The sequence below is a fragment of the Coregonus clupeaformis genome, chromosome 32 (genome assembly GCF_020615455.1).
Source record: "Coregonus clupeaformis isolate EN_2021a chromosome 32, ASM2061545v1, whole genome shotgun sequence".
Lineage (NCBI taxonomy): Eukaryota > Metazoa > Chordata > Actinopteri > Salmoniformes > Salmonidae > Coregonus > Coregonus clupeaformis.
The window spans coordinates 3,988,071-4,013,039 of NC_059223.1; the positions used below are offsets into that span (position 1 = coordinate 3,988,071).

The 24,969-nt window shown below is 43.2% G+C and overlaps 2 protein-coding genes across 2 annotated transcripts; one reads left to right on the plus strand and one right to left on the minus strand.

Annotated features, from left to right (window-relative positions):
- The first annotated feature begins 208 nt into the window (after positions 1 to 208).
- Positions 209 to 16,542, plus strand: LOC121548312 (cadherin-15). Its single transcript, XM_041859742.2, has 14 exons — positions 209 to 567; positions 11,395 to 11,559; positions 12,003 to 12,158; positions 12,552 to 12,696; positions 12,806 to 12,987; positions 13,158 to 13,286; positions 13,475 to 13,660; positions 14,310 to 14,554; positions 14,662 to 14,804; positions 14,902 to 15,135; positions 15,290 to 15,529; positions 15,644 to 15,789; positions 15,899 to 16,093; positions 16,246 to 16,542. Exons 1-14 carry the CDS (start codon positions 514 to 516, stop codon positions 16,444 to 16,446), a joined length of 2,421 nt encoding a protein of 806 aa, XP_041715676.1. The 5' UTR covers positions 209 to 513; the 3' UTR covers positions 16,447 to 16,542.
- Positions 16,543 to 17,748: 1,206 nt separating this feature from the next.
- On the minus strand, positions 17,749 to 23,559 carry LOC121548314 (paraplegin). Its single transcript, XM_041859743.2, has 17 exons — positions 22,869 to 23,559; positions 22,610 to 22,712; positions 22,433 to 22,525; positions 22,069 to 22,310; positions 21,526 to 21,665; positions 21,250 to 21,352; positions 21,033 to 21,158; positions 20,773 to 20,935; positions 20,467 to 20,640; positions 20,163 to 20,287; positions 19,968 to 20,070; positions 19,678 to 19,788; positions 19,446 to 19,561; positions 19,128 to 19,284; positions 18,885 to 19,048; positions 18,671 to 18,748; positions 17,749 to 18,498 (listed from the first exon to the last, which is right to left on the minus strand). Exons 1-17 carry the CDS (start codon positions 23,082 to 23,084, stop codon positions 18,295 to 18,297), a joined length of 2,418 nt encoding a protein of 805 aa, XP_041715677.1. The 5' UTR covers positions 23,085 to 23,559; the 3' UTR covers positions 17,749 to 18,294.
- Between the last annotated feature and the right edge of the window lie 1,410 nt (positions 23,560 to 24,969).

Genomic DNA, 24,969 nt, shown 5'->3' on the forward strand with positions numbered 1-24,969 from the left:
CTCTCTCTCTCTCTCATTCTATCTTTCTGTTTCTCTCCATCTCTCCATCTCTCCTTTCCTCTTTCTCTCCCCCTCTCTGTCCCTCTCTTTACCTTTCTTTCTTTCTTGCTCTTACTATCTCCCCTTCTATCTCAATCTCTCTCTATATATCTTTCTCTCTCTCGCCTTTTCCCTCCCTCTCTCTCTGCATCCAGTGACCCCCTACTTCCCTGCCCATAGCTGGGGTGTGTCCCAGTTGAAGACTCGGAGGGCTAGGGGGTTAGAATTTCAGACTTCAGCCCTCCCAGCGCACATGTGCTGTCACTCAATCGCCTCTGCACTCACTGCCCAGAGAGAGAGAGAGGGAGAGAGACACACAGGGGGTTTGGATTTTAGACATTTGGTTCCATTGCCCAGTACTGCCAGGAACCCTGAGCTTCTCCTAAAACTAGTTTGAGAAAGAGGTGCCACCGTGGTCATTGGGTACAGTACGTGTTGGAGTTCGCTGAGAAGATCTGCTTGCTGGCACAGGAGATGGCATCAAGAGGGTTGGCAGTGTTGTGTGTGCTGGTGGCTGGCCTTTGTCAGGTAGGAACTCTTATACTATAGTGCTGTAGTGTCTCTCTCTATAGACTTCATGGCCTACACTTTCTTAAATCACACAGAATTGGAGCCATTTCTGCTATAATATATATGCCATTTAGCAGACTCTTTTATCCAAAGCGATTTACAGTCATGCGTGCATACATTTTACGTATGGGTGATCGTGGGAATCGAACCCACTACCTTGGCGTTACAAGCGTCATGCTCTACCAACTGGACTACATTTGATATTTTCTCACAGTCTGCTTGTCAGACTTTTACTTGGATGTATATGTGTTACTTAAAGCAGTTTGATTGTGATTCAAGTGGAAGCAGTTTTAACTGTGTTTGTCCTATATTTCCACAGTGCAGTGTTGGCTGTGGTGGGACAAACTTTTAACTGTTTATTTAGTAAATCTATGGTTTATGTTTAAATTTGAATGATATGCTTTGTTTAACATAACATAAACTGATTTTCATCAATATAAGTGATAAACATCATGTGAAGAGGTGAACATGGCTATTGGCTAATCTAAACATTTCACAACCGTTGTAGATCAGATGATGAATACTCTTGTAAATGACCAACGAATGCTGATGTTTTATACATCAGGCGGAAATCGGGGCTCCACTGTTAGCAGGCTTGTCATCAACACCATTATAAGACACATAATGGATGACATTGGAAACAGACATTTTACTAACAGAACTCATTCAGTCACTAGGGCTGTTTATACATGTAATGGAACCCAGGTTGGAGACTGAGACATTTGGCCCTCAGTAACCTCTTCTGTTGAATGGCCTGAAATCATTATGGATGTTGCAGGTTTGCAGCTAAATTAATTTCTAAACGTATGGATAACAAGACTTCAAACCATTTTTTAAGCAATGGCTTCAGATTGATGATGGCAAAATGTGTAGCCTACTGTACATTTTTATGCTGACAAATGGGTAAGGGCTGAGTCACATTTTCTTTATTAGCGTATCCAATTCGAGAACCACATGGTAAATGACATCAGCTGTAGAAGATGGTGGTAATAGATCAATGAAACAGCCGTGGGGAATGCCAGTTAGTCACAGTTTGCCCCCAGCCATTGGCCATGTGTCTTACTGTGAGTTAGAGGAACAGGTATGTGATGACGCAACCCATGGGGCTTAGCTTGCATCACAAAATGTGTAATCTGAAAGCAATACACTTTAAGTACAAACACGTACCAAAGAACATGAACACCAGGACCACCAACAATAGACTGTAGCTCAATGCCCACTCTGCACTTGAACGCCCATACATTCACATTCATGATTTGGACTATACATTGACATCCAGTAATCTATTTGTGTGTGGACCGATGTGAGAGACCTAAAACCACAGAACAAGATCCTTCATACCTGAGGATCCTAGTTACTCTGGTTACATACAGTACATCAGATAACTATTTTAGCTCTGTGTGTAAGTGTAACCTATGTGAGTTTGTGTTCCATGTTGAAATGCCAGAGGTGTTACAACCCAGTGAGTGGAAAGTGGCTGATGAGGTTTCACAAACACCTACTGCATATACTCCTATGGGAGGAAGGCGGTGTTGTTTTTGAGAATATCCCTGGGAAAAAAGAGGGTTGTATTGAACTGGCCTGCTTGCATGCCTACAGAATGTGGGCTCTGTTCATAGAGGCGGTCATGTTGGCCAGCAGCTGTTCCCAGATGCGTACTTGATGCCATTTGTCCCGCTCAGTAATCCCCGCAGTGGAAAGAGGAGTCGGCCACTCCCTAAACCATGAAATCAGGGACAAATCCGTCCATAAAGCAGCAGCCGGTGCTGAGTTCATGCCCATTGGAAGAAATCACTCAGTACAGCTGCTCAGCGTCTGAATCACAGGCCTGTTCTGTCTGGGTGGATGCTTTCTGTTTTACACAGACTTGGGTTTCAGGAACAGGAAGGGCCTCCACTACAGGGGCAGACTCAACATTAAAACCACACTGTCAGTGCACTGTTACCAGAGATGATCTTTCCCAATTGCTCTTTCCCAATTCATACTTCCTTAATTGCTGGCATCCACTCTCCTCACCTCTTTCTCAAAGATCTGAGTGGAGGGGCCTTGGATCTTCTCCTCCAATGTGAGGTGAGGAGAAAGGACACGAAGATGAAGGAAAGACGAATTGGGAAAGAGCCAATATTGTAACAGGCTTTGGTGATACCTCCAGCTGAGTCATTGACCAATTAGTGACCCTTCAACGGATAGGGTCTCTTCATGTTGTTAGAAAACAGGTTCCATTTAGTCTTTGTGTTCACAACAACAGATGTGACAAACATTACATGGAAAGGAACAGGAAAATACATTTTTGAAATGGGACACTCATCTCATTCAGAGCACATTATGCCTTGCATCAAAGGATGTTTTCTCTCTGACACAAAAGGTAATGTATTTTCTTTTGAATGAGATAAGGGAATAGCAGTGGCAGACAAGGCCGACGGAACAAAATCGGCACTGTTAATGGGCACGGTAATGGTCTTTCCTTGGACTTCTATCATGACCCTCTGAAAGAGGACTGACCCTAGAGTGAAGAAGGGGTAGTGGTGGTGGTGGTAGGGGGGGTGGTGGTAGGGGTAGTGGTAGGGGTAGTGGTAGTGGGGGTGGTGGTAGGGGTGGTGCTGGTGGGAAGACTCCTGAGCCAGAGCTGGGAGAGCGAAAGAAAGGGGGACATGATGAGATGAGGAAGTGGTTTCGGTCCTGGTACAACCTCCCTCAGGCTTTAATACAATTCCACGCCAAATTAACAAGCTCTATTCTCACTCCCACACTCTGGGAGTGGAGTCCTAAAGTAACTCTCATCGTCCCCATTAGGTCAGCAGTCATGAAGTTCAGACATCTGCTCTCGTGAAACCCTGGCTAGCACCCCCAAACATAGGAGGCCCAAGCAGCCATAGCTGAATGGGTGGGAAGGGAGGTAGATAGCTGCTCATTAGAAGACACTGAATGAACCTTTGGAACAGTGACGCAGGGGGACCATGAGCGGAACAGAGGCACCTGTCTGACCCTCCACCCCATGGCCAGAGGGATTGTCAGGCATGCTGCCTGCATTCTCTCCCTCTTCCCCTCCTGCTCATGCTGTGGCACTCTGGCTGGCTCACATACACAGACTGTACCTCCACTCAGCTAGCACATGGCTGCCTCAGGGGTCTATTTTATATTCTATTTTAGAGAGGCACGTGTCTAAAGCTATGACTTACTGTTTGAATCCATAACAAAGCAGACATAGAATTGGAACTCTAGCAAGAGCATACTCTAATTGTAAAAGCCTTATATTTTTGTCTAGATATGTATGAGTAACGGTAAATATCTGTGTCTCTTGCACTGACTATGACCTGCTGCGGTAAATGGAGTGAATTAAGCAAAAATAAGTGTGTTATCACACAGCAGCTACTACTGTAAAATCAAAATTCAAACAGAGTTACTACTCTCATGACATACCCCATACAGTTGGTGCAAGCTAGTAATTGCGCTGAAGATATACAACTCTCACTCTAGGGAAGGGCATCAGTCATGCTCCCCCACCATATCCCTCCCATGGTTTGGACCAGCTGACCCAGCCATATGCGTGACTTGATTGGAATGTATTACTCTGGTAAAAAAGGTGAGAGCAGGGTTATGGTGCCCAGCAAGGAAGATACCTGTAGATGGCAACTATGACTAGCCGATTGTATGCTCTGGAACATTCCAAAAGCCCTCCTAAGCCCATGTAAACCTACAAATGTGACATCACATCCAAGCTGTACATCATGATGTTTATATATTTCAGAGTCAGATTAGATGTTAATGTCTTAGCACCTGTAGCAGAACTCACATTATGTTTTTATTGAGATGATGAAGCTTTCCACTGGAAGATAAGATATAACTGTGTGTGTGTGTATAACTGTGTGTGTATATAACTGTGTGTGTATAACTGTGTGTGTGTATAACTGTGTGTGTGTGTGTGTGTGTGTGTGTGTGTGTGTTTTTTTGAATCCCTCCCCTGACTGAGCATCCTTGACTCAACAGAATGAATTTGAATAATTTCATCCTTGGATACTATAGTAGACTACGGTATAATGTTCTATCTACCAAGCTTCAGTAATAATGGTCCACTCCATGGGACAGATGTTGGTCTCATAGCAGCTATGTTTCATTCACAAAATGCAGGATCTAAATGAGTCTGAGAGATTGGCACACTTTCAAAGCTATTTTTAGAGACAACAGTTAGAGCGAGTTGCCAAGGGTCCTTGCTGCTGACACTACCCATGAAAGTGTGACAGTCTCACTTCAGCTCCTCAGTGTGGGGTCAGTTTGAGCAATATTTTCATCACAGCAACAGATTATTACGTTGAAATGTTGCCCCAAACCTTTTGACTGTAAATGTTATATCACACTGCGAATAAGATCTTGGATGCTTTGATTGTGAAATACACAGTGATTTTGAAATAAAACGTATTTAGATACTCTGCATAGTTGTATATCAAGCTTGGTGTTGCCCTTGATATCAGTAACACTGACCGCAATAACACATATGTTCAGATACTTTAACTTCCCCAATACGTTTGCCAGCTTATTCCCTCCTCTTGGCCGCGTCAGTAACCAGGCTGCAAATCAACACAAATAAACAAATGAAAGGTTGTGTATAAATGATGATGTAGTCTGGTTTGGTACCACGAGACACTTTATGTCAACAGCAGACTTATAGAAAAAGATTCCTTACCCTACCTACCTACTTCAGAGTGCAGTACTCCTCACTGTGTTAACGGGGGTGTTGACCCCCATGAGGCACCAGGCAAGTGTCCTAACTGCTCTCTGGCCACAGGGTGAGAGGCCAAGGTGTAAAAGTATCTGGAAAAAGTCCCTAAAACAGTTCATGTTGGTGAGAAGAAAGAGGAGGGTGTGCTGTCCTTCACCCTAGCCTAGAGGTGACTGGTGCTAATTGGTAAGATGACTCCTAGGTGTAGCCCAGTCACTGCTGAACTGGAAAAGAGATTAAGACATTACAGAGCTCTCCTGGGTTTGTTTGCCACCCAGATGGTGTTCAGACCACAGGAGATCAACACAATGATTTTAACTGGGTCTGTCTTCCGATGTAGCAGGCTCTTTCCAAATGATCAGAATAGATGTAGACCTCTAGCCCCATTCAACATCCTGATCTCACAAAACTAAACAGGAGCACAGTGGTCAGTTCTGGTTCACAAGGCTAGACTGCAACATATATTTATCTAATTCTAATAGTATATGCTATTATTTTACTTTAGTTGTTCTTCCTGAGCTGTTTTTGTATTAATTCAAAACAAGTAACCCCACAACAAAAAAGCCAGTTTTAATTCATAAGTTGCAGAGTTAATTTTGTTGTAGAGTACTTGAATCAGGAATTCAACAGGAATGTTGTTTCAGTCTTAACTGGTCATCCAGTTACAGATTTTGATTGAACAGGGCCTTTGGCCTCTGACTGGCCGTAGCTTGATCTCTGATCTGTGATCAGAGCGGTAGTGGAAGGTGAGAAGGCTTTGCTGTCTAGCCTGGTATGTGAGTGTAAACATCTCTGTATGAGCGTAGGGAGGGCTACACCAGTGGCTTAGGGTCGGGGTTGGGAATATAGAGTACTCTAAGATTAGTCTGCTCCTAACTCAGCCTGCACATGGCACTCATGGTTGGCATTCTCCTCAGACTGTACGTTACAGCAGCGTGACAAAGTGCCAGTGTGTCATATCTCCAGGCCTAAGGGACCCTGTCCCAATACACAATAGAGATTAAATCTAATAATGTATGTCCCATATCAGCATCTTTATGTATGGAAAGAGCCATGTGAGGAATGGGCTATGGTCAATGTTACATATTCTGTTTAGTTGTATTAGCATGTTATTACAAGTTGTTCCTACAGACTTCAAGATTGATGATGAAAAGCTGAATGAGAACAAAATGTGTTACCTTTTCTGTATCTTCTTAGCAAGTTCATTTTTACATAGACAGTACTTATCTGCCCATATCTGTGATCATCTTGTCACCACTAAATGCTGAGCTTTTTCTCCTGAGAAGTGATGACAGGCGGTGTCTTTCTTAAGGAATGTGTGTGTGTGAGGAATTCTGTCACGATAGCGGATTCATAAGGTGACCCCCAACCCCTAGTCAGGTGCAGAGTTGAACATAAAGGGGAGTCTGTAAGTGTGAGTAAGAGAGAGGTTGGGAAAGCACAGGAACTAAATCCATAGGTGACAGCTGGTCTGAGTGTGTCTGAGTGTGTCTGAGTGTGTGTTTGAGATAAAGGCAGAGCGTGCGTGATAGAGAATGAGAATGAACATGAGTTTAATTGTTTTCGCCAGGCGTAATAGGACCCATGTCGTCCAAAAGTTATACATTTGATTCATCGGACCAAAGAACATTCTTCCAAAAGTATTTTTGACAAACTTGAGTCAACTTTTTGGACAAGAAGAGTCCCATTATGTCTGACGAAAACCAAACACTGCATTCCACAGTAAGAACCTCATACCAACGTTCAAGCATGGTGGTGGTAGTGTGATGCTTTGGGGATGCTTTGCTACTTCAGGACCTGGACGACTTGCCTTAATAAAAGGAATCATTAATTCTGCTCGGTATCAGATAATTCTATAGGAGAATGTCAGGCGATCCGTCTGTGAGCTGAAGCTGAAGCGCAGCTGGGTCATACAGCAAGACAAGGATCCAAAACACACATTAAAGTCTACATGGAAATGGCTAAAAAGCAACACATTTGAGGTTTTGGAATGGCCTAGTCAAAGTCCAGACCTAATCCCAATTGAGATGTTGTGGCAGGACTTGAAACACGCAGTTCATGCTTGAAAACCCTGTCGCTGAGTTAAAGCAGTTCTGCATGGAAGAGTGGGCCAAAATTCCTCCACAGCGACGTGAGAGACTGATCAACAACTACAGGAAGCGTTTGGTTGCAGGCATTGCAGCTAAAGGTGGCACAACCAGTTATTGAGTGTAAGGGGGCAATTACTTTTTCACACAGGGGAATTGGGTGTTGCATCACCTTGATCATAAGTATCATATTTTTTTTGTTATTTGTAAACTCAGGCTCCCTTTATCTAATATATATATATATATATATATATATATATATATATTTGTTTTAATAGGGGGTAGATCAGCTTTAATATTGCAGATAGATTGTAACTTCCATCAATGTAATTGTCTGTATCACTTCCAATCCCCCATATGTTTTTTTTTCTCTCTATATATATATATATATATATATATATATATATATATATATATACATACATACATACATATCCTTAAAAATATATTTCCCTTTTTACTTTCCAACCCCACCATCCCTTCCTTAATTGGAGTAAACCAGTGAACAACAATGCTTAGGCCTCTACTTCATGCTTATACATACTATATACATTTTATGGACACAGTCAACAATTATATTTTGTTTGTTTTTACTCCTGAACTTCCTCCGATCATTTTCATGATGTCCAATGGTGGAACAAGCTCCCTCACGACGCCAGGACAGCGGAGTCACTCACCACCTTCCAGAGACATTTGAAACCCCACCTCTTTAAGGAATACCTGGGATAGGATAAAGTAATCCTTCTACAACCCCCCCAAACACTGGCTATAGGGTGAATGCACCAATTTGTAAGTCGCTCTGGATAAGAGCGTCTGCTAAATGACGTAAATGTAAATGTAATGTAAATGTCCATCTGGTATGCTTCTATATACCATATCTTTCTAACTGTGCTCTTTCACAAAAGCTCACAATATATAACCTATATACTTATTATGGACACAGATTATGTCTTACACTAGTTATCTTGTTGTTATTAGTTGTTGTTATTAGTCCCATCCTTCAGCTCCATTCAACACCTCCCATCTATCTCTTAACACCATCCATATTGGATTTCTATTTGCCATATATTTTTCAACTGTACTGTGATGTTTTACAAAAGTTCTGAACCTTTCTATTCTCATTGTTTCTACAGTTTGTGAATTGAAAATAAAAAATGTTTCTAAAAGTATTATTATATTATTGATCGATTGACTATGACACCCAGTAGTGCTATCTGCAGGGTCAGCTCCATGCAAATATTGCAATCCTTCACCCATTCCTGGACCTGTGTCCAGAAACAAGCTACAAATGGACAGAACCAAAACAAATGATCTAATTATTCTGTCTCTTCACAGCCAAATCTGCAGAACTGGGAAGATTGTATCCCCCATAAAAATAACATTCTATTGGTAGCAAGAATTTTATATAATTCTAAGTTTTGAATCCGGCGTCGTTTTGCGTATCAGTTCATAAACACTATGCCATAGAATCGGAACGTCAAAAATCTCTTCCCAACTATTATGCAGTCTATATGGGATGGCTGTCAATCTTTTGGTCGTTAAATGAAATTGGTTAAAAAAAAACATTTATCACAATTTTCTTTAATCAATTATGTTCTTTAATGCAAGGCCGACAGACAAGTTCCTTACTTTTTCCTCCTTCCACTTTGCTCTTCCATTTTTGTGGTAATGCTGCAATTATTTGGTTGTAATTTTGGGTAGAGCAGGCATTTCCATATGTTTTTTGTTAGCTGCATGTGCGACATAACTCCACCATTCCTACCGATAATATCATTTACGAAGATTATACTTTTTTAAACATTTTCTCAAAAAATAAAGTTTTTTTTTTCAATTAGTATATTTGAGTTTAACCACAATATTTGTTGCAATATTTGTTCTGTCATTACTGGAGGATTAAATTGAAATTGCAACCAACTTTCTATGGCTTGTTTTAGAAATAGTGATATTTGGGAGATTATTTCCTTTTCAAATACCTGAAAGTGAGGGGTTGTATCTGAATAAAGGGAAAAAGTCCCTTCTTGAACATTGGGTGAGACAATATTAGGTTTTGGTTGAAGATCTGATAACATTCAGTATAAAAAATATGCAAAAATAGAGAAAATCAGAAAGGGGACAAATACTTTTTCACGGCACTGTATGCATATCTGTATTCCCAGTCATGTGAAATCCATAGATTAGGGCCTAATGAATTCATTTCAATTGACTGATTTCCTTATATGAACTGTAACTCAGTAAAATCTTTGAAATTGTTGCATGTTGCGTTTATATTTTAATTCAGTGTACAATATACACTGAGTATACAAACCATTAAGAACACCTGCTCTTTCCATGACATAGACTGACCAGGTGAAAGCTATGATCCCTTATTGATGTCACTTAATAAATCCACTTCAATCAGTGTGGATGAAGGGAGGGAGACAGGTTAAAGAAGGATTTCTAAGCCTTGAGACAATTGAGACATGGATTTTGTATGTGTGCCATTCAGAGGGTGAATGGGGAAGACAAAAGATTTAAGTGCCTTTGAATGGGGTATGGTAGTACAACCTGGTCTCAGACCATTTCATATTATTCTGTATGTGAATATTACGAATTCTAGCTAGGTGGCCAACGTTAGCTAGCTGGCTAACGTTAGCTAGGCTAGGGGTTAGGGTTAGGGGTTAAGGTTAGGGTCAAGTTTAGGAGTTAGGTTATAGGGTTAAGGTTAGGGTTAGGGTTAACTAAAAGGGTTACGTTTAGGGGAAGGGTTAGCTAAAAGGGTTAAGGTTAGGGTTAGGGGAAGGGTTAGCTAACATGCTAACTAGTTGCAAAGTAGCTAAAAAGTAGTAAGTAGTTGAAAAGTTTCTAATTAGCTAAAATGCTAAGGTTGTCCGACCCATCCACCCCGACCAACCACCCTACCTTCGTTTTTGCCTTAAGTAACCATCTGTCTTATGTAACCATACCAAACGTAACATTTCATACCCGGATTTACATTTACTAAGTCTATGAGACCAGGCTGGATATTAGGTGCCAGGTGCACCGGTTTGTGTTAAGAACTGCAACACTGCTGTGTTTTTCACGCTCAACAGTTTCCCTTGTCTATCAAAAATAGTCCACCACCCAAAGGACATCCAGACAACTTGACACAACTGTGGGAAGCATTGGCATGAACATGTGCCAGCATCCCTGTGGAACGCTTTCAACACCTTGTGGAGTCCATGCCCGATGAATCAAGGCTGTTCTGAGGTCAAAAGGGGGGTGCAACTCAATATTAGGAAGGTGTTCTCCACACACCTAGGCCTAGGCTATTGATGGATTCAAGACAATGTCGTTTGTATTGATCTCAGATTCTGTCTGTCAGTGTCAAAGTAGCCTGTCATTTCGATCATTTGTGAGGTAAAGTCTCCAGTCATCTAATATGATGTAGAATTGCATGAAATGCACTTATAAAAGGCCACATTCTTCCCGGACCCTAGGCTACAAAATAATTTCCCCATGTGTGCAACTTCTGCAAGCGCCTTGCTTTATAACAAAGGTGATTTATTTTAATGCGTTCCGGTACCTCAGAGCCCCACCCAGGTCACCCCCCTCTCGGGCTCACTTTTTGTTCCGGCACCTCCCAATTTACAAATTAATCACTGGAGATGTAGTGTGTGAAACCTGAACCCATGCCTCTCCACCCCCTCACCCGCCCCAGGCGAGTGGATTCCACATCAGGGATGGGGCAGGGGGGATCACCATTCCACCACCACAAGGCCACAGAGAGAGGCCAACTGCTGCACCCCTCACCAACTGATATTAGTAGCCACAACACGACTACCAAAAATATAAAAATGTATTTGGGTTCTGTACTCCTTGACATGAAGAAAATGAATCATGATTTAAATGACTTAATTCATCCAGAAATGTATGGCCCTCACTCAGACAATCTAAATGGAAGTTGCCATTGAATGAATTATGTATAATGGCCTTCTTAAATTAATCCCATTCTGTTCCCCCCAGGTCTGGAGCAGCGGCCAAGCGGGGAGGGAGGACCTGAACCCAGCGATCCTGTATCCATGGAGACAGAAGAGCAGTGGGGGTCTGAGCAGGGTGAAGAGGGACTGGATCATCCCTCCAATCAGGGTGTTGGAGAACAGCAAGCAGGTCCCCGAAAACCTGGTCCAGGTGCTGAATCATGACATCTCATATCTATACTGATGTTAGGGCCTCTATATTGTATACATTAACTGATAAGAGTGTGGGCTAAGTGACTACAATGTAAATGTTAGGGTAACACTGACACTTTTTGGTCCAGTGAAATTGATCTTACCAAACATGGTATGTAAGATCAGTCACGTGATCTAGAAAACCCACTGCTCTCAGACTGAAGTGAACATGGTTATTGTCCAGACAGACAGCCCTTTAAACTGAGAATGAAAGAGCCACGCTGGCCTCTCTGACCTCCAGAACCACTAACCAGTCATGTGCTGTTGCTCTCCCTCTCAGTTCCCATCAGTGACCAAATTCCCATCTGGTACCCTATGTGCTGTTCTGTTCTGTTCACTCTCTTCTCACCCTTACAATGAGATTCTCACCCAGCCTTCCTAATGTGTTGTTTGTTCCTCCAGATCAAATCAGACAAGATTTTCACCGGAGAAGTGATCTACAAGCTGGAAGGACCAGGGGTTGACCAGGACCCTAAGGACCTGTTTGAGATAGACGATAAAACGGGCTGGATCAGGAGCATGATTCCCCTGGACAGAGAGAAATACAGAAGCTTCACGGTACAACTCACAGGAGAGACATTAGCACTGTTGCCTTTCACACGCAAATTACACTATGTCACAGCAGGTCAGCCAGAAGCCTTCTTTTGTTTGGGTAACAAGGAATGTCCCACAACATAATAGCATGTTATTCAATGTTAGCATGTAATTCAATGTTTTTCAACTAAACATCTACCACTGCGATTTTATTACATTGATTGTCATGGTTGAGTGAGACGGGAAGTTGAGCACGTCTGTTACTATAGTGGAGTGCTTGGTTCGTAGGCCTACATGAGCAGCCGAATATAGACCCACAGTCAATAAACTGAGAATCATGTAAGAACAGCAAACACTATGAATGAAAAGACGATGTCTAGAAACATATGAGTAATGTTCTGTTTCTGTTCTCTATAGCTGAAAGCCTTTGCCCTGTCGCCCAGTGGCGAGAGACTAGAGAATCCCTCCACAATTGAGATCGTAGTGCTGGATCAAAATGATAACCGGCCCAACTTCTCCCAGAAAGACTTTGCTGGGTCTGTTTCTGAATTCTCCGTACCAGGTAAACACATGCATCACCTACACGCACCGTGGATGTACACACAGTTGATACACAAAATGTCAACTGATTGGGTAGTGAACTGAGAGAGTGACTGAAGTTGTTTTAATAGGCACATCTGTGATGTCTGTGACTGCAACTGATGCTGACGACCCAACCACAGACAACGCTATCCTGAGCTACTCCATCATTGGCCAGGAGAGCATCCCGCCTCTCCACATCAATAAGACCATGTTTGGCATCAACAACGAGACAGGGTCCATTTACACACGAGACGTGGGCCTAGACCGGGAGGTAGGGGGTCTTCCTTTGTCTTCTCATTGACCCATTATTTAGTTCATACCCTTTCTAGTTCAACAAAAGCACAATATTTTGAAAGGTGTTTGAAAGGAAAAACTCATTAATGTAACAGAATATACTGTATGTGACATAAATGACTGTGAACTTCTGTGCATTCTTTACAGGTGGTTAAAGGTTTTAGGTTGAAACTGCAGGTTGCTGACATGTCAGGCATGGGGTTGACCAGTTTTGCCAATGCAGTCATACATGTGACTGACATCAACAACAATCCCCCACGGTTCTCCCCAGACCTGGTGAGTTTCACTGTTTCATCTCTCAGAAGCTGTTAGCTCCCTTCCATCAATTTACTTTTATCAGATAACATAAACAATGTGGACACATCATTCAGACCAGGTTCAAAATATAGACATACACATTCACATGTGTTTATATAAACTAAAACACAACACAACTTCTTTGTGTCTCTGTTTCCTGACTTCAGTACACTATGTCAGCTGTGGAGAATAAAGTAGACTTTGCGATTGGATGGGTCAACGCCACAGACGATGATGAGCCAGGGACAGGAAACTGGGAGACCAAATACACCATCGCCAAGGGCAACCCCTCTGGGAACTTTGCCATTCATACAGACCCTGTGACCAACGAGGGTATTTTGTCAGTGGTGAAGGTAAGCCATTCTCCATCTGGCAGGAAGGCGAGAGGGAATGTGTGGGGGTATTCTGGCTCCATGTTAGAATGACAAACGTGACAATCAGTTAATCCAGTTTATATAGAGCATATATAGAGTATAGAGCCTTGGCTAACACACAGTGGTCAAGGCCTTGATACATGACACTGGATCCCCATCTAGTGGTGACTTACTGGGCTGCAAGTCACCAGGCCACGTTAGAGTCCTGTGCTGTGACATTACTGGCTGTAGCTGGCATTTTCAAGGATGTGACTGATGCATAAAATGGACAACAAAATATATGTAACGGTATGTAGTTTAGTTATTTCTCAACATGTACAGTACCAGTCAAAGGTTTGGACACACCTACTCATTCAAACGTTTTTCTTTATTTTTACTATTTTCTACATTGTAGAATAATAGTGAAGACTTCAAAACTATGAAATAACACATATGGAATCATGTAGTAACCAAAAAAGTGTTAAACAAATCAAAATATATTTTATATTTGAGGTTCTTCAAAGTAGCCACCCTTTGCCTTGATGACAGCTTTGCACACTCTTGAGTAGGTGTGTCCAAACGTTAGACTGGTACTGTCAAACCCACACTATCCAAGTTGTCCTTCAAAACCTCTGCATTTTTTTTGCAGGCTCTGGACTACGAGTCCCAAGAGGTGTATACTCTGACTCTGACGGTGGAGAATGTGAACCCTCTCAGCATCAAGGCCCCCAAGGACCCTGTAAGCAGTGCCACGGTGGTGGTGACCGTGGTGAATGAGAACGAGGCCCCACGCTTCAATAAAGACCCCATAGAGATCGTGGTTCCTGAGTCTGTGGTCCCTGGCACCGTGCTGGCCAGTAACATCGCCTACGATCCTGATAATGCAAAACTCAAGTAAGATAGGTGAATCTTAATTTGTGTTTACACTGAATATATAAGAATATGTACGTTTATATACTGTATCTATAAGGAAATTAAAACATTACTGTCATTTCCATCAGGTATGACATACTCAGAGATCCTGAGGGATGGCTGAATATCAATCACGAGACTGGAGAAATTACAGCTAGGAAACCGTTCAATGTCCGCTCCCCTCACGTCAAGAACAACATTTACAATGCAGTCATCAGAGTCACAGACACAGGTGAGTATCCAGAGTTAGCCACTGATTCACCTCACATAACTGGAGACATCATGTCAAGCAGGAAGTGACAGTGAATAATGATGTAATTTCCTCCTAGATGCTGGTGGAATCTCGACCACAGCGTCTCTGGTGATCACTTTGCGGGAGACCAATGACTTCCTCCCTCAGCTGTTCCCCCTGATGGGGACGGTGTGCAGCGAGTCAGGCCGGGAGACATCTGGTCTGTTCCTGACTGCTGTGGATGAGGACCTGCCCCCTCACGCTGAACCCTTCACCTTCCACCTGCAAGACATCAATGTGTCTGCCAACTGGACCATTATACAGGTCAATGGTAAGGACTTTATACAGCGACGACAGGATTAGATACTCCATTAGTCCATGTAGGATGGGTTATGGAGTAGTATGCTATGTCTTCTTCTCATTCCAACTCCATCTCTCTCTGTCTGTCTGTCTGTCTGTGTGTGTCGCTCTCTCTATCTCTCCAGAGACTCATGCAGTGTTGCGACCCCTGGTAGAGCTAGAGACAGGGGAATATGCTGTCACCGTGTTGGTGACTGACTCTGGCACCCCTAGTCTCAGTGCATACGCTCAGGTCAATGTGACTGTGTGTCCGTGTGGGAAAGACGGTGAATGTAAGACCGAAGCTGCTGCCATATTCGGAACACGAGTTGGTGTCAGTTTCATCGCCTTACTGGTCATCATGGCCAGCATCGCACTCCTGCTATGTAAGTTATACCTCATGTAAACCCTCACATCACCTGAACAAAACACATAGCTACATGAATACACACCATTTTCCAAATGTTTCTGTGCAGTGAGATGGGTCTCTGTGTTATCAGTGTTGCTGCTCCTGGCTGTAGCCGTGGGTAACTGCAGACGGCATCATATCAAGAAAGGAGCAGGGCTGCTGGTGGGGGATTCAGACGATGACATCCGTGACAACGTCCTGAACTATGACGAGCAGGGTGGTGGAGAGGAGGATGAGGTCAGACAACATAACACGTTACAGCTGGCAAAACCCAGTTATCTGGTGACATTATCGCCTATCTTGTCCTACAGACACTTCATATTTCTCATCCTTTTTCTCTACCTAGAATGCCTTCAACATTGACCTACTGAGAAACCCAGCAGATGTGGGACCATTCCCAACATCCTTCTGCCCTCCAGTCTCTGGCATCCCCAGGGGAAAGCAGCCACTTAGGAAAGACTACCCAGACAACCTGCCCTCCCCCTCATATCCACGGAAACCCCCAGCGGACCCCACTGACATTGAGGACTTCATCAACGATGTGAGAGAGGATTCCATTATGGCCCTGGCTATGGCCTGTCGTTGTAGTCAGTTGAAATAAGAACGGTCCAAATCCGCAGAGAGAAATATGTGCTAAATATGTGTATGTGACCAATAACATTTGTTATTTCTTGTCTATTTGTGTCTCCACAGGGCCTGGAGGCAGCAGACCATGACCCCAATGTCCCTCCCTACGACACAGCTCTGATCTATGACTACGAGGGTGATGGCTCTCTGGCAGGCAGCCTGAGCTCCATCGCCTCAGCCAGCTCAGACAGCGACCAGGACTATGACTACCTCAATGACTGGGGACCACGCTTTAAGAAACTGGCCAACATGTACGACCCACGCTAAGGAGACTGCCTGGTTATTTAGCGACCAGTACATATGCTGTAGCTTTATCCTCAGATGCCATCTATTTTCTCCTAAACTCTACCCAATTCCCTATACTTCATCATACATCCTCCCTACTCTGCTTGAAGCTAGAACCTGATATCATCCTCTACGCGTAGGACAGGGTAGGGATTTGGCTGATTGGCAGAAGTTTAGAGCAGATCTCTGTGTTCCTATTCCTTCTCAGGTTTTCAATTGTCTCCAGCAGTGCATTAGCTCAATTCTTTAGGCTCTTTTGACACAACATATTGTCCTCCTCCCATCTCTCTCTTTGCAACTGTAAAGGTCACGGTTGTCATTTGAGGTACTATCCTGGGTAATGTTGATATTCTCTTCACAGTTCAGTGAGTTTCTGACAGGTTTGATGAGACAACACAGCCTTCTGCAGCATATGAATGGTTCACCTTGTGCTGAGTGGAACGCGTGTGTCTGCAGAATGGAGAAGGGAAGGAAACACATGGTAGAGCATACCAATGAGGGAAGAGTCCTCCAGTCAGTCAGTCCACCCATAGAGCCACAGTGGCCTTACCAGTCAGGTGTGTTGTCTTGAGGTTTCTCTCATAGTTTTTGGTTTGTTTTTTTGTAGAAAGCTTTTTTATGTGGGAGGAATGTAGAGAAAGGTTGACCATGTACTTGAACAGTGATAGCAAAAAGGGCTAAGCATGCAATTAAGGAAACAGAACGTCTGTGGGATTGTACGTTTTAAATACTGTATGTGACCACTACAATTTGAAAACATTTAGATTTTCTAAATACTGTTAGTTGTTTTCCTTTTTTTAAAATAAATATATTGTACATACATTTTCCATTAATATCTTTACATTTTGTTTTTTCCCTCCTAAATCAAAATCTACGTGGAGGTCTATACACTTGTTTGATAGTTTGTTAACTCTCCTCCCATTTCAGTTTTTTTACACCTACAGTTGATAGAACATTTGAAGCCAATAACCAATGCCATAATATTTGAGGAGATACGGCTTGGTGGACATTTTTACAACATAATGCAATGCTCAAACTTCTGAGAGAACCAATGGTTTGGATGTGACATTTTTGTTCTTGATTGACATGTATAAATGATTTACAATTTAGATTTGACTGACATCTTTACATAATAACATACAGACAAATGTTTCAAAGCAGTGGTCTCATTACTATTAATTTATAATACTCTTTATAATAACAATAATAAAAAAAAGAGGACAATTGCTTGAAGTCATATTGAAGTTTGGTAAACAGAACACAAGATGGTGCTGGCAACTCAAGGACAGTTTAAATAAAGCTTTATTTAAAAAACCCTGAGCATCACAGGGATTTTGGAGCAAATCACAGTTTTCCAACTCAAGTTAGGATTCTGCCCATAATACAATTAACTGCATATCCACTGCAGCAATAAACAATCTTTATTGGTACAACACTTATGCCATGCTTAGGCTGACCCAAACCAAGTTAATCAAACAGAAGCATCCTTACAAGTGCTACTTACTCTGTATGGTTGAAATACTCTTCAAACCTAGAAAAAGGCCCACCAAATGTTCCCTCTAAGGAACTGAAAGAGGACCCGTGGTCCTAAAAGGTCTACAAGTTTTCACTGTTCCTCTCCAATATCTTGAGCAATATCAGTCCTAATACTAACAGATACTCCATACTCTGTAGTGAATGGACATTGATCAACAAACTGAACTGATCTCCACCAGGAAAAGCAGGTGAGGTGGCACTTAACTGTTTATAGTGATTGGTGTACTGGAAACTTGCAGCTCTGGTCCTCCTATACACTGGAGGAGTGTTGAGACTGACCGGGTCATCCAGGCCTCAGGTTAGATGGTCATCATCGTCATCCTTCCTACGAGGAGGTGGGCGTGGCTCATCATCCTCCCCTGTGTCCTGCTTGTCCTTCTCTGCTTCGATCCAGCTCTGAGGGGCGATCATCTTCTTGGGCCCGTGGGGAGGGGGTCCCAGCAGAGCCTCGATGTCCTCATAGTTAACCACTTCCCGCTCCAGGAGAGCATTGGCCAACTGAAAATACACACAGAGAGAAAGACTGTTAGCCAACTGTGAATGCAAAGTTATGTTTGACAATGGAATACAAAGCATAATGAGTGTTTAAAGATGGTAGCTATATAGACATCACAAATCCACTGTATATCACACAAAAATGTGGCTAACAAATGTGGAATGAGGGTCTTACCATTATCAGCTTGTCTCTGTTATCCAGAAGCAGTTTCTCTGTCTGTCTGTAGGCACGTGCTATCAACAGCTTAGCTTCCTGCAAGAACCAAAATACAAGCCATACTTCACAAGGTTATCGCCAATGAACAGAACTACAGGTTAACTTACAACAGGGGAATCTACTACTCGTACTGTTTGGTCTCTAAAGTGTAGTTGGGCGGGTGCAGACTTACGTGGTCCATCTGCTGCTGGAGGCCCTGGCTGAAGGGCCTGCGTCCCACCGCCCCCTGCTCCTCTGTCTCAGGGAAGGACACCTGACCCACACTGGAGGACATGCCATACTGCTTCACCATGGAGTAGGCCACACGAGTCACCTTCCGCAGGTCATCCTGGGCACCTAGCGCAGAGACCAACATGTCTCACAGACTGAATGCTATAGGTGTGTGCATGTTGTGATGAACGGTCAGACGCCCTACCTGTGGTGACCTTGTTGAAGGTGATGGCCTCCGAGGCTCTTCCTCCTAGAGCCATACACATCCTCTCAAACAGCTGTTCTTTGGAGAACAGGTACTGGTCTCTGGGAAGGATCTGGGCAAAGCCCAGGGCAGCGTTGGTCCTGGGGGCAATGGACACCTGGCAAACAAGCCATCCAGTGAATATATCACTATTGTACAATATATGGCCATCTAGAATGTTTTTGGTCCTGTTCATTTATCCATAGTATTCAACAACATCGCATTGAGCAAAGACACACTGACAGTAGTGGATAGACAGCTATGGAGGTGGTGTGTCACCTTCATGAGTGCCTCTGTGTGCTCTAACAGCCATCCAACCACGGCATGGCCAGACTCATGGAACGCTACAATCCTCTGCTCCTCTTTGGACAGGATCTTACTTTTCTTCACACTTCCTGTACACACAAATGTAGAAAGTCAATAAGGGATCAGAAATCAATCTCTACCACAACAACTTTGCCCGGGTGAGTTCCATGGTGGCAGACATTCAGACATCGTCATGAGCTCGTACCGGCTATGACTCTCTCCACAGCGTACTCAAAGTTGAAGGTGTCGATGGACTTGTAGCCTTCCCTGGCAGCGTGCAGGGCTGCTTCATTACAGATATTGGCAATGTCTGCCCCTGAGAGAGTAATGCACAATCACATTAATACATCAGTGTATTCTGAAAACTGTGAGCCTATGTTCAGCGACAGCATACAAGAGGGTGAATATACAGTCTTTATAGCAGGGTGCCATTAGTCTGTATTTGTGTGTGTGTGCAAGAGACCCACAGAGTAACATCCGCCATGTGCTACATACCACTGAACCCTGGGGTGAGCTCTGCCAGACGCAGGGAATAACTGCTGGCTGGGTGGGTGAGCTTTAGTATCTTCAGGTGCTGCTCGAAGATCTCCTTCCTCTCCTGAAATGCACAAGAAGGAAACAGCTCCTGCATACTTAATACGTTGGGAGATCTTCTGGACATAGATACTTTCAGAGGACAGGGCACCGTACCTGCAGAGTGGGAAGGTCAATAAATATGTGCCTGTCCAGTCTCCCTGGTCTCATGAGAGCATTGTCCAAAATGTCCGCCCGGTTTGTGGAGGCCAGGACTATCACATGGTCAGTAGTGCCCATTCCTATTGGGAGAATGATAATAAACATTACACAAGTACAAACAACGTTGTTGAATAGTCAAAAAAATCATTCAACCTTCACATGTCAGTTATGATAAAGAGATTGATGACCGTGACGAAGTAGTGGAAAACTATTTGTGTAACCCTAATCTGGGTTAACTCAGAACAAACCCCCTCCTCACCGTCCATCTCCACCAGCAGCTGATTCAGGGTCTGCTCTTCCTCGGTGTTCGAGAAGCCAGACATGTTATTGGAGCGCTTCTTTCCCACAGCATCAATTTCATCTATGTAGACGATGCAAGGGGCTCGGGCACGCGCCTCTTTGAACAGACTCCTCACCCTGGCAGCACCAAGACCTGCACTTACAGACAAAATATACTTTATTATTGCTTTGACTCGTTGTCCACCTTGCAGTCTTCTTTGGACAACTTCAATACATAAAACTGATTACTGATATGACTTCTGATTGGGAGCAGTGTAAATCTTACCCCCAATCACTTCTACAAACTCAGAGCCCGCCATGGCCAGGAAGGGCACCTGTGCCTCTGTGGCCACAGCCTTGGCCAGCAGAGTCTTTCCACAGCCTGGGGGCCCCAGCAGCAGGGAACCTTTGGGGACTTTGGCCCCCAGGTTGAGGTACCTGTCTGGGCACTGCCAAGAGAGAACAGGGGTCAGTAAGACACTGAGGAACCGGTTGACATTGCTAATAACCATCACACAAATCACCTCTTTACATTTGCCCTCTTACCTTCAAATAGTCAACAAACTCCTTCACCTCCATCTTTGCCTCGTGCATGCCTGCCACATCTTTGAAACGCACACCCTTCCCAGACTTGCCATCCACGATAGTGAACTTGGCCATTTTCAGCTGGTTCTGTTGAGCACATCACAGATGAGCATGAGAAACACAACAAAATGGCTAAGACCACTAGTAAACGAAAAACAGTTCAACGGCCCCTACTTACAAATGCACTGAAGCCGCCCTCTCTTCCACCCATGCCAGCCAGGCGGAAGATATACCACAGGATTGCCACCCCAATGGCAGCCATTCCAAGGGCATAAAGTGCACTGTGACAGAAACAGAGACAAAAGCAGTATTGTACCAATGCCATGGAAACACATATTACATGTTATTAAGTTATAAACATATTACATGTTACCTAACCATGGCATGCATGTGATATTCATTATTGCATGATCAGGTCACAGATGCATCTGTTGGTTGAGAGTCAGGTACTCACTTTCCAAAGAAGCCAGTGCGCTTGTAGGAGACTGGTATCCTGTCCTTGGCGTCAATATTCAGCTCCTCTTCTGAAGCTCTAAGCTTCTCCTCAAATTTGTCAATGTTGGCCACCTGCATACGGTACATCAGAGCCAGCCTCTGCACGCAGACGGACGGAGGAAGCATGTTAAGGGGGGATATTTCACTGAACATCATCTAGATACCTGTGCTTATAAATAGTGGGGATAGAATGTATCAACATTCTAAAAGCTGAGGGGTATACTACAAAGTGGGATCAATGAGTTAGCCAGGTAACATTGATAAGCAACCAGAAATAACTATTGATTTTCTGGTTCATTAAAAAGCTAAATTTAGATATGCGTTTTCATTTGTTGAATCAATTAGACCATGCCCATTTCAAGCTCATCTTTCTAAAAAATAAAAAGATATCCAAATATTTTGGCAAGTTAGCTGGTTAACCCCTTGATTCTGCTTTGTAGTATACCCTTCTGATGTACTGTCCATCAGTGTCTAGATTCTAGAATGAGGAAAAGGAACGTACAGGCCTTCCGAAGATGACTGCTCCAGGGTGGAGGTAGATCTCCACGATGTCGCTCTCAGGGACCACCTGCACACGAGACACCTCACCCTTGGCCAGCATCTCATTGACGAAATCATTCCAGGAGATGTTTCCCCCGCTGGTATTGATGGAGTTGAGCACGCTCATGATGAGGGCGATGATGAAGAGAGTGCGCAGACGTTCCCTGTACATCTGATCCTCCTGCTCCCGCCGCTTCTTCTCCTCTGAAAGACAATGGGGAATGAAGAGGGGCAGCTAACAACTCACCTGTGTCATCATGGCACAAGGTATCTAATATAAAGGACTGTAGCCTGAATGCAATGCTTCGTTGACATTTCTTATTAACCTTCATCTTCCTCTGGAGTTTTCCCCTTAGGTCCATCACTCTTCTTTTTATCTTGTTGGTTAGACTGAGATGTACTGAAATAATTTGTGGAACCTGCAATGATAGGTTACTAGTCAGTGTCATCAGACTGGAAAATAGTAGCCCAACTTCGAATTATTGGGTCGGGTGGCTGCTTACCTAAAATATTCCACAGGCCAACAGGGTTTTTGAACAAGTTGTTCTTGATCAGTAGCTTACTTATTGCTGTCAATCTGGGACTCATGGGTCTGTGTAGAAGATGCTGGAGAAAGAAGTGGTAACATAACATTAGACTAGGACCTTTTCCTGTTACTCACAGGTACAGTAGCTACAGTACATAAAAGAGGAGTGGCATGACCATTGTGATATGAATGACAGTGGGCTATTGTCATGGTGGAAACAAAGACAGGCTACTAACCTGAATGAGTCCAGGGTTGAGGCCATAATGTGGTTGAGTCGCAAATGGACGAAGTGAGCCTGATAATCTTTTACACTTCATACATGTCGATTGCTGCAGTTTGACGCCATCGTTGTTTGGACGCTTGTTGACAAATTGACAGTTGTTGCGTCCTGACACGGTCCATATTATGGTCTTGTAATTGCTACAAGAACTGGCACGTCGCAGAGCTGCCATTTCCCTGCCAGCTAGGCTACCTAACGTTCGCACAGGTTAACTACAACTACAGTACAGCTGGCTAGCTAATAAAACGGACATGGTCACCATTAGCAGTGCATTCACTACCTGGCTAGCTAGCTTCAATAATTCAATAACAATGGGCTTTCGATCTTGAGGTTGCAGCAGTGGTCAGTGCGGTATTTTGTTATCAAATAAGCTAACTAGATAGTTAGCTAACTGTTGTTATGCAACATGACAAGTATAATAAAGATGGTTTGCTACATTAAAGATATATCACTCCTCACACTGATCCGTCCTCAGCATATGTACAACTGTCTCTGTATGTTATACGACAAGGTTTCGTTCACAAATCTTCTGATATGCTCTGAAATGTAGATGTACCCATTATTCTGTTTTGGTAAGGAATTTGTATCATTGCAGCAAGGTCAGTGAATTAAATGGGTCAAATTCCTTGTTAAGCTGACCACGAGAGCAAATGAGCACATACATATCCTGACGCACTTAAAAAGTGTTTGCTAAACCCTGAACTTTAACACCGAGAGCTATATTTCGTTTGATCAAAGAGCATCTATTTATCTGATTTGATTCAATATTCACGCTGAGATAGACATACATTTCAATTTACAGAAAATATATAATTTATTGTCAGTAAATATATATCATAGATATATAGAGAAAAGTCAGCACTGAACTGCCCTTTGACCCTTGTCTGATTATGTCACGATGTTGCTTCATGAGCGTCCTACCTGCGCAGGATTTTCCCAGCCAGCAAACACGTTTCTTGAGATAAAAATGCCACATAGAATAGATGCTAACTGTAAAAAAAAAATACAAAAATACACGTATTATTGGCAATGTGCGTGTGCGCTGATACAATATTGTATTTTACTGTTTCTGCCTCTCGTGTATGCTAAATAAAGTCTCAATGGACGTTTGCTTTAGTTACAAAAGTAGCCACCAGAGGTAGCTATTGCATCGCGCACTCATTGTGTTTATATTTAGAAAATAGAACATTCCTCAATACTCATCTTTTATCAGTAAAATCATGGTGAAACAGCTTGGAAAGTTTTGTTGTTGTTCATAAAGGTTTGTGCATGACATTGTGATTGTAAAAGCTGCCCTGCCTAAGAAATACCAGAGAAAATCTGATAGCCTGGTAGACTAAGGTAATACCAAAAATGATATACTCTGTGGTAGCCTAATACAGCCTAATCAATGACAACGTCCCCTTTCACACCGTCTGGGCTGAAGTGGAGCGGTTTGAGAGCTTCAAGTTGCTCGGTGTCCACATCACTAAGGATCTATTATGGTCCAAACACACCAACACAGTCGTGAAGAGGTCATGCCACAGGAGGCTGAAAAGATTTGGCATGGGCCCTCAGATCCTTAAAAAGTTATACAGCTGCCCCATTGAAAGCCAGTTCACTGCTTGGTATGGAAACTGCTTGGCATCTGACCGCAAGCTGCTACAGAGGGTAGTGCGTACGGCCCAGTACATCACTGGGGCCGAGCTCCCTGCCATCCAGGACCTCTATACTAGGCGGTGTCAGAGGAAAGCCCTAAAAATGGTAAAAGACTCCAGCCACCCAAGTCATAGACTGTTCTCTTTGCTACCGCACGGCAAGCGGTACCGATTAGTTAAATAGTTAACCGAATAGCGGTACCGATTAGTTAAATTGTTAACCAAATACAGTTGAAGTCGTAAGTTTACATACACTTAGGTTGGAGTCATTCAAACTCGTTTTTCAACCACTCAACAAATGTATTGTTAAAAAACTCTAGTTTTGGCAAGTCGGTTAGAACATCTACTTTGTGCATGACACAAGTAATTTTTCCAACAATTGTTTACAGACAGATTATTTCACTGTATCACAATTCCAGT